The sequence below is a fragment of the Oryza brachyantha genome, chromosome 2, assembly GCF_000231095.2.
Source record: "Oryza brachyantha chromosome 2, ObraRS2, whole genome shotgun sequence".
In the NCBI taxonomy this organism is placed as follows: domain Eukaryota; kingdom Viridiplantae; phylum Streptophyta; class Magnoliopsida; order Poales; family Poaceae; genus Oryza; species Oryza brachyantha.
In genome coordinates this window covers 21,029,633-21,039,523 of record NC_023164.2, presented here as the reverse complement: position 1 = coordinate 21,039,523, position 9,891 = coordinate 21,029,633, and the positions used below count along the sequence as shown (strand labels likewise).

The following is a 9,891-nucleotide window of genomic DNA, read 5'->3' as shown; positions in this document are numbered from 1 at the left end:
AAGAATCTGAGATGCTACGGCATTTGCATTATTGCTGTCAATCCTATTATACCTGGTCCCATGGGATAAGATCATGTTGTTAGGTAATTCGTGAGTGACTGAATTGATCTGCATGCCAAGTCGTTCGATCGTTGACAGAATCAAGAACTTCAAGAAGTGTGGAATAGTAGGATACAAGAAAAATGCTGAGGGCTACTTTGCAACGTTGATTATAGAAACGCATAAATAGGATGGCAAGCTCAATAGAATCTCATAGATATCCTAGATTTTATGCCATTGAATGCTTTACAGAAATCCAAATATTGAAAAAAAAATCACAGGGCGCGTTCGCAAGTGACACGTAAGGCAAACTTTCTCCTTTTTCCCCTACGAACGTTCCTAAGTTGCCAAACGATATATTTTTTGCAAAATATATATATGAATTTTTTAAAAAAATCAAATTAATTATTTTTTAAGTTTATAAAAGCTAATACTTAATTAATAATATGATAATGACTTTCTTTGTTTCACGTGAGTTGATTAAACTCGCTGGCACAAGCAACTGCGAACGAGCCCAGAGACGTGGAGAGAATACATTGGACTTTTTTAAGGGAAAAAAAATCAGGGGCAGCTCATATTTATTTTCCTGTGGAATTGGGAGCATACGAGGCAAAATAATAGGAACCGATAGCTTTTATATATAGTATGATATATTGCTAGTATATACAAGGACATCTTGTAAACTTACTAAAAGATTAGTAAGGAATAATTGTGTTCTTTTACCAAAATTTCAAAGTTCACCTACCAAATTAACCTCAATTTAGAGCTTTGCATGTTTGACGATGCTTTTCAAAAATGAAGTTGTTGTTGATCATATTCCATAAGGTCAAGTTAATGGTGTTAAACTAGGGGTGGATATCGAGCCAGCTCGGCTCAGTTTAGCTTATTAAGATAACGAGTCGGGCTCGGCTCGTTATCTTAACGACCTAAAAACCCAACTTGGTTCGACTCGTTGGAAAGCTCGAGCAAACTCATGAGCCGGACGCAATCACAGATGCGGACGGCCTGGACTGGAGGCACCGAGCCAATGGCCTAGCCGGCGGCGGTGGGAGGTGGCTGGCAACATACGTGGAGGCGACGTCATCTTGTCGCGGAGCACGGGGATGGGAGGCGGGCTGACGACGATGGGAGGTGGGCCGACGACGGCAGAAGGCACTGGGAAGGGGAGGCGGAGCACCGGCAATGGAGGTGGGAAAAGCCAGCGGCGGATGGCGCTGGGAGGGACTAGGAGGCGGTGCGCCAGCGATGGAGCTAGGAGAGCCGTCGTCCATCGCCAAGAACTGGTTCAATGGAGGTGGGAGTCCAGGCGACGGCGGAGGTGGGAGTTTGGGAGTTGATTGATATTTGCTACCTGCCTAGGGTTGTCACGCGCAGAAATTTACACTAAATTTCTGAACAATAGCATGTATTAAATCTCGATCCAGGAATCAGCCCGAGTACACACTATGACAAATTAATACATAGTTCCACGACTTAAAAACAAATAAAAACAATTATCTATCGAAATGCAGCGGAAAAGGAAAAGAAACTAAACCATCTAATTTTCAGCTTCAGCTGGCGATGACGGCTCCACACCACAGGCATTCTCGACGGCGGACTGAACCTCACTTCAACCTTACGGACGACCTTCTGACTGAAACTCTGGCACTTACTCTGGTGGGGAAAAATTAAGTAGGCTGAATACAAATCACCGTACTCAACAAGTAACACCCAAGAGAGGAAAATAATGAATGCAATAGGGTATCAAAGATAGGCTAAGGTTAAATTGCACAAAAGCTACAGTAATTTAGCAAAACAGTAGATAAAATAGACTGAAATAAAAGTAAAGTAAACATTTAAAATAATCATCCACTATCCAACGTTACACCACGTTGCAACAGGCCCAAACCTGTCCAGCGTTACACCACACCGCAACAGGGTCAACCCTCTGCCCAACGTTACACCACGTTGCGACAGACCCAAACCACTGCCAATGTTACACCACGTTGCGCAGGGTCAAACCGGTTCCAAGATTAATCTAATTATAAAAGGTTCAACTAATCCCAGTGAATCTGTCAGTTCGCCCAATAACCACGGCCATGGCTATTCGAATAGTTTTACTCTGTAAGGTGTACAACTTTACCCACAAGACATGGCTCCCAAGCATGTTACCATGCCCCAACGTATCACCACGATATCTCAGTACGAAAACCATGATAAGACCTTTCACCTAACCCTCCTTAGACAATCGCACCGCACTTCAGGTTTCACCCCCTCTTTTACACCAAGTCGGGCAGTCCCCTCTTGTGCCTTGGTGAATCCGGAAGCAGCAGAGGCTTTCGTTACACCACGATTGCCCGTCCATACTCCATCACGCTCACCCTTGTCTTGGTACGTCGAATAGGGATAAGCTAGATTACGAGTCTCACCGTTGCCCATTCTGACTTGTGGTTAGTACGTGTAAGACTTTCACGGTTTCCTGAGAACCGGTCCTTAATTGCTATGGGCACGACTCTCAAAACCATGCACCCACATCCCACCATAAGCAATATTTTAGTTGTATTGATCCTCAACGGCATATTAATAATGATCACAACCATTAAAGGTCTATCAAAGTTTAATCAATAATCAAATAATAATTGGTGAGCTAGTTGAACTAAGCATGGCTAAGCATTGACTAACCCTAATTCTAGTCAAATTAACCCTGGGATGACAATAATAATGGGAATCAACGGATATATTGGTAAATGCCCAATAGATAAATAAAGTAAATACATTTGAATACAATGCAGTTTTGAATGTAAAAGGGAGGAATTTTATAAATAATGGGTCAATATGATCAAAGAAGGGTGTCACTTGCCTTGCTTGGACCCACGAGGAACTTCGGCGACGACTTCGAGAACGAACGGCGCTGCGACAAGGTCAAAACCTACGACAAACAAAGCAAAACAAGCAAAACAGGCTATAAAACTACTGAAACGGAGAAAGAAACTATTTTTAATGGATTCTTGGTATTTTTCTGGATTTAATGAAACTTGAATGGACCTAAACGGAGACTAGATGAATTAGCTATGAATTTAGAAGTTTTCTAGGTTTTTAACTAAACAGAAAAGTCCTAAATCAATTATTGCGCAATTAAATGGGGCGCTGACGTCAGCGAAGGGGAGGTGGCGCGCCGACAGGTGGGGTCCACCTATCGGTGAGAGAGAGAGGGGTGGCGAGTGGATGACAGGTGGGTCCCGGGGAGGAGAGAGAGGAGGGGGGCGACCGGCGGCTGACGGGTGGGACCCGTCGGTCGGGAGAGAGGGAGGGAAGAGGAGGTGTGGCCGACGGGTGGGACCCGTCGGTCAGAGAGAGAGAGAGCAGGGGAGCGGGGAGGGGAGATGCTCGGCCGGCGGCGTCGACCGGCGGGCGGCGACAGCGGCGGCGCATGGCGCGACGGCGACGGCGCGGCAACACGACGACGACGGGCGTGAAGACGACAGCGACGGCGCGGCGTGGCGGCGACGGCGCCCGACGGCGCGACAGGGCGACGACGCGTGACGACGACAGGCAGCGACGGGCGCCGGCGGCGACGGCACGGCGACCGCGTGGTGGTGGAGACGGCGCCCGGCCGGCGCGGAGGCGGCGACCTACGACGTGCGCGCGCGGCGACGGCGCGCGGGCTGGCGACGACGACCGAAGGGGAAGGACGAGGAGGGAGAGGGGAGTGAGGTTGCTCACCGGCGAAGGCGAAAGCGGCGGAGGGAGCGGCGACGGCGAGGCGGCGGGGGTGACGCGGATGGACGGCGACGAGCGACGTCCGACGGCGAGATCGGATGCGGCGGCGAAGGGATCGGACGTGGCGAAGGGAGCGGAGGGGCGGCGAAGGGCACTGAGGTGCCCACCGGCGGCGGTGAAGGCTGGTAGAGGTTCGGCGAGTTCGAGGCGGAGGTGTTGACGCGGACAGGTGGCGACTTGCGGCGTCCGACGATGGGTTCGGTCGACAGCGGCGAAGGAGCGGTGGCGCACGAGCGAGGGGAAATACGGCGACGTCGCTTGGGCGAGGAGGATTTATAGTGGGGGGTGGCGCGGCTAGGGCGCGGACGGCCGTTGAGGGATTTCGGTTTGGGCGAAGGACGCGGCGACGGTTGCGGCGGCCGGCGGACTCGGCGGCGGCGCGGACTCGGCCAGCGCGGGGAGGCGGCGCGGACTTCGCGCGGTGCGGGCGCGCTGGGCCGGCCTGCTGGGCCGAGCGGCTGGCGGCCCAGGCGGAGGGGGAAGGGGAGGCGCGCGCGGGCGGGAAGGTCGGCTTGGCTGGGCCGACCTAGAGGGGAGAGGTGGGCCGGCTCGACTGGGCCGGCCGGGAAGGGAGAGGGAAAAAGAGAAAGGAAAAAGAAAAAGAGGGAGGAGGAAAATTGGACTTTGGCCCAATTTGAGAAGGAAGGGAAAAAGAAAGAAAAATGAGGGGAAAAGGGGAAGCCCCACTTTTACCGAATTTTTAATTAATTTGTTTGGCCAAATTTTATACTTCTGCAAATTGAGTTTAAATCCAGTTAATCAATTTGCGAACCTCGATTTAATTAAATTAATCTTTTTAGAGGGATTTTTCCTGAGTTAATTAAGCTAATTATTATTTACGAATTTCTTTTACGAATTAAGGCTTAGGATAAACTCAGGACGTGACAAGGGTTCTCTTCCTTATTGGGCTAGGGCTCCACGTTGGGAGCTTGGAAATTTGAGATTGTGGCCAATGGGCTCTGGCTCTTTAAGGCTCGCGAGCAGCTCGAGTTGGCTCGTTATCTCTAACGAGCTAAAATACCAGCACGAGTGGTTAGAAAAATGAAACGAGTGGGGTCGAGCTTATCGTGAGTCGAGCGAACTAACGAGCCATGAGCTTCCTGTCCACCCCTATATTAAACTCAAGGTCGCACGACTATTTATGCCTCGTGACGCTAATTTTTTAAAATGTTTTTATGCCAAGATTTGTGACATAACTGTTAGGTTTAATCATAATTATGTTAAATCTAAGTCAATATTGTCAAATAAATAAAATATTTCAGAAAATAGGGTTAAAGAAGTAAGGGTATAAATATGTTGGCTCCGATTTTAACATGCTAACTTGGCTTCACGGAATAGAGTTAGATGGCAACTTCATTTTTTAAAAGGCATGGTTAAATTGGGAGCTAGCTTTTAAAATTGGATCAAAAGCACCATTATCTCATATAGAGGCCGATTGTTTGGTTTTTTTTATGCAAAAATCAAATGACATATTTGCAATAAAAATAATGTATGAATAAAAATTTTATATATGTATTCTTAGATATCTAGAAGTCAATACTGAGGGAAATAAATCTAAAACTCCGGTTGAAAAGAATCATATTAGAAATACAATTTGAGAATTAAGAAAAATAATAAAAAAGAGTCCATGCGAAAACTAATCTTGGATTAAAAAATTTAAAATAATTGATATTGAGGAAATAGTTCATTTATAAATATAATTTAGAAACATCTAAAACTCTGGATAAAAAGAATCAGATTAGAAATACAATTTCAGAATTAAGAAAAAATAATAAAAAAGAGTCCATGCGTAAATAAATCTCGGGTTAAAAATTTTAAAGTAATTTATATTGAGGGAAGAGTCCATCTATAAATATAGTTTTGAAACAAAAAGAATTCCGGTAAAAAATAATCACATTAGGTATAAAATTTAGGAATTAAAAATAAAGAAAAATAAAAAAGAGTCAATGTGTAAATATTTAGAAAAAAATCAAATCTCGATTAGTTTTTTAAATAATTGATATTGAGGAAGAGACCATCTATAAATACAATCTGGAAAAGATCTAAAATTTCAGTTAAAAATTGGGAAAAATTAAGAGCAAACGACAATATATAAATATAATTCTGGTCAAAAAAATATATAAATATAATTTAGAAGTATCTAAAATTGCATCTGTAAATACAATTTGAAAACATCTAAAATTCTGGTTAAAAAGAAAGATTAGAAATACAATTTTAGAATTAATAATAATAATAATGAGTCCATGCATAAATAAATCTCAGACTAAAATTTTTGAAATAGTTGATATTGAGGGAACAGTCCATTTATAAATACTATTTAGGAACATCTAAATTGCCGGTTAAATAGAATCTGATTAGAAATATAATTTAGGAATTAAAATTAAAGAAAAATAAAAAAGAGTCCATAAATATTTAGAAAAGAATGAAATCGATTTTTTTAAAAAAAAATTGATATTAAAGGATAGTCCATCTATAAATACAATCAAGAAAGATCTAAAATTTTAGTTCAAAATTAGGAAAATATGGAGAAAAAGATAATATATAAATATAATTTAGAAGTATCTAATGTTTTAATTATAAATTAAATATTATATAGAAAAGAGTTTATGTACAAGTATAGTTTGGAATACATGTAAATGGGTTTCACATAAAAATATAATTTAGAAAATTTTAAATTTGAATTAGCAATTAAAAAATAATTATTATCAAAATAAGAGACCATACGAAGCTATAACTTATAACGATGTTAGCCGCGCAATATGCGTGGTCACCATGCTAGGTTGTCAACATATTATACCATAAAAGAGTATAGGAATGTTGGCATCATGTTCCTTTCTTCCAATGGGTCTCATGAGAAAACAAAATTCTAAGGTTTTGAATCCTCCAAAATTTCATTGAAAACCCTTCAATCTAAATGAGCTCAAAAAGTTCAGAAAGGTGGAAATGGTAGTGGAGAATGAGTCACAGGCTCGTGGAAACAAAATGAAGAACACTCCTCCCAAAAGGATCACATAACGTGGATCGGATGGCCTGTACGCTCTTATCATTTCACCAATCCAATCCAGATTGGGTCAAGTTAGCTCATATTCCCTGACAAAACGAACAATTGAACAACACAGGGCATTGAGCACTGCATATCGAACATTTTATCTCTTCACTCGCTTTCCCAATTCCCAATGTAAAATATCTTCTCGAGGAAAGCCAGCACAAGAACCTATGCTCAATTTGGTCTGATGTGTGAACTGAGCTTACTCTTTGGTCATGTGCATGTATAATCCACTGATCAGAATTCAGAACTGTATTTATAATCATAGAACAAGGTATATTCGAACCCTGTTTCTTCCGTTGTCACCGTATGCATATCATCTCACTCGGGAATATTTTCCCCACAACAGCATAAGAACATATGCACATATGCATGGATGGGTCGTCACTTTTGGTTGGAGACATTGGATAGTTTGAACAGTTCTTGCTTTTCTAGTTATCGATCTCCATGTTGTCCTATCTGCAGACAAAATTACTAGCAGAGATACCTCAGCGAGCTCAGCCGCCTAGATAGCATCAGCAGTTGAAATTGTCAGGACCACCCTTTTTTCCCCCTTGTGCTGTCAACAGCAAGCATTGATACTATGCAGATCGATTGCCCATCGAATAGTCAATTCGAAAGGATAGCGAATTAGCGATCCTGTTCTTTTGCTCCCTTGCTTTAATTCAGGTTCATAAGATCTTCATAGAGCAATTAATTAAGAACAACTCGCATATTAATTGATAACCTTAATTAGTTCGGTGTTTCAGTTCGTTTGTCTAGCATCAACTGCACTCTTTGGATTGCTCCTGTTGAGGTGTCTCTTTTAGTGTCATCACCATCTACTTTACCATTACTTGGTGATAAAATTACCTTTGATTTTCTCTTACTTAATTACGCCATTTGTTAGGTCACACACTCTGTTCGATTTTGGACAGATATATTTGCCGCTGACATGTAAAGATATACTAGTATTTGTTAGGTCACATGATGGCGCAGGCATGGACGTTGTCCTCGTGGAAGAAGGCGAGGGCGTGGTCGTCGACGATGTGGGTGAAGGCGTGGTTGGGGTAGGAGCCGATTACCGGGGCGTTGTAGCCGTGGACGTAGTACTTGTGCGTCGCCATGTAGGTGTCGTCCTCCAGGTACTGTATCGCGAACGGGTAGTACTCGCCGTCGTACGGCCACGGCCAGAACTCCGCCGCCCGGCCCGTCCGCCGCGCCGCCCGCAGCACCTCCCGCCGGTCCACGTACCCCGTCACCATCACCTTCTGCGTGTCCATGTCGATCTCCACCGTGCTCACGCCTGCATATATCCACACGCACGCACTCTTTCATTCTCTCGTTTTTACACAGAAAACAACCGAGGAATTGTGGTAATGCGTGCCTTCGAGACGGGACATGGCCTTCCTCACGCGCTTCTCGCAGCCCTCGCAGTCCATGTGGACGTTCATCTCCACGATCTTATTATAATCAGTGACATGAACAGACAAACAGTACACTCATAAACGCAAACCGAAAACATGTGCATGGCTGATCGATTTAAGGACATGATACTCCAGCGACCTGACACTGCATTTACCCGTTTTTTTACTCACAGACAAGGCGTCCGACGACGTGACGCTCCTCTGCGTCCTCCAGAAGCGCAGCATTCTCTCCGGCGACGGCGGCGTACGCATGTGGAGCTGGATGTTGCACCGATCGATCGGAGAGGCTAGGTGTATAAATACTTAGCGTCTAGTGCTAGCTGATGCATGCTGTGGTAAGTTGACATGGATATCATATCATCAACATGGCATGCTCGCCGGCATGCATGTTACAGAGATGCTGAAGGAACGCTTCTTGCTTTTTTGGTATCGATGCCTCGCACGCACGCACACATATTCAGGATTGATGCCAGTGTTAATTGCAGAGGTGGAAGGCTCAAAACTTAGTACATGTGTTTGTGTTGGGAGGATCATCAACAGCTATAAATCCATCCATCCATCCATCCATGCGTCCACGTCAATATTCTATTTCTACCTCTGAGAAAGATCGCGCGATGCTGCAGGTTCATGGTGATGTTACTCGCGAATCCAGCCGGGATAATGTTCGTCTGGATATGTAGTGGATGATTTTTTTTTTGGTTCCTGAGTGGTTGATTCCCGTTGCAAATAACCAAGGTGCTCCTTTGGCTCCTTGCAGTTGCAGTTGCTGCATTTATGTTCTGTAGCAGGGAGCGTATTATTGGGCCTGATTTTTAAATGGACACCCAGGTTATAGGGCCCAGTTTACTCAGTTTGTGCTAGCAACTGTGCACACGGCCCAACTGTCTGGAAATCTGGAATATTATCTGGGCTGAATTGTGGCCCCATTCCGGCTACAATGTGCACGAGTACTCCTCGAACAAGACCAGCGAACGCACGTTCAGCACGCGTGTCCTTGGGCCGTTTTATGTAGCATATATCGACACGCCCAGTTAGAAGAAGGGCTGCTTACTTCTTTTCTCTTCTTTTTTTTTTTCAGTCATAGTTCTTGTCTCAGTCTCTCTCACAAACAAAACTGAAGTTGATTATACGTTTGTTCCATGGAAATAAAGACGGAGACACTGTCGTGTTCAAACTGGATAAAATTGTATTGTCAAGAACTCTATAGACAAATTTAAGTGGTTGTACTAGTGAGTAGTGACCATACATGCCTGAGCAGGTCATCGCCTCCAGACTCCAGGGTATGCAAGTGCAAGTGCAAGTGTGCAACCGATCCATGCTGTGCTTATGATTTAATATCAGAATTGTAACCGTCCGATCAATGTGAACCACACGAAAGGGGTCTTGTCTTTGTCTAATGCATGCATGCTGTGCTTCTGTAGCACATCGCAGATCAACCATACATGAACGTCAGAAGCCCTGTTCGACCGACAGCTCAGGCAAAGGCGAAGTAGCCAACTGAAACTCTGAAAAGCACTGTAGCATGGTCTATGTTGATGTCCACACAATCCGCAGATTGCAGCTTCTAGCCAGATATGATGCATCGATCCCCTGAGCCCTGAATCAATATTCTTAGTATTAGTTTGATAAATGCAACCATAT

At 44.1% G+C, this 9,891-nt stretch overlaps 1 protein-coding gene across 2 annotated transcripts; it reads right to left on the bottom strand.

The window, feature by feature from the left end:
- Positions 1 to 6,623: 6,623 nt before the first annotated feature.
- Positions 6,624 to 8,745, bottom strand: LOC102711767 (heavy metal-associated isoprenylated plant protein 45-like). 2 transcript variants are annotated; one of them, XM_006665056.3, is made up of 3 exons: positions 8,406 to 8,745; positions 8,211 to 8,286; positions 6,624 to 8,129 (listed from the first exon to the last, which is right to left on the bottom strand). In XM_006665056.3, the coding sequence occupies exons 1-3, from the start codon at positions 8,500 to 8,502 to the stop codon at positions 7,802 to 7,804; spliced, it is 501 nt and encodes a 166-aa protein (XP_006665119.2). In that variant the 5' UTR covers positions 8,503 to 8,745; the 3' UTR covers positions 6,624 to 7,801. The 2 variants fall into 2 exon arrangements, with proteins under 2 accessions (XP_006665119.2, XP_015699066.1); XM_015843580.2 differs by having other exon boundaries at positions 8,422 to 8,745.
- Positions 8,746 to 9,891: the final 1,146 nt, after the last annotated feature.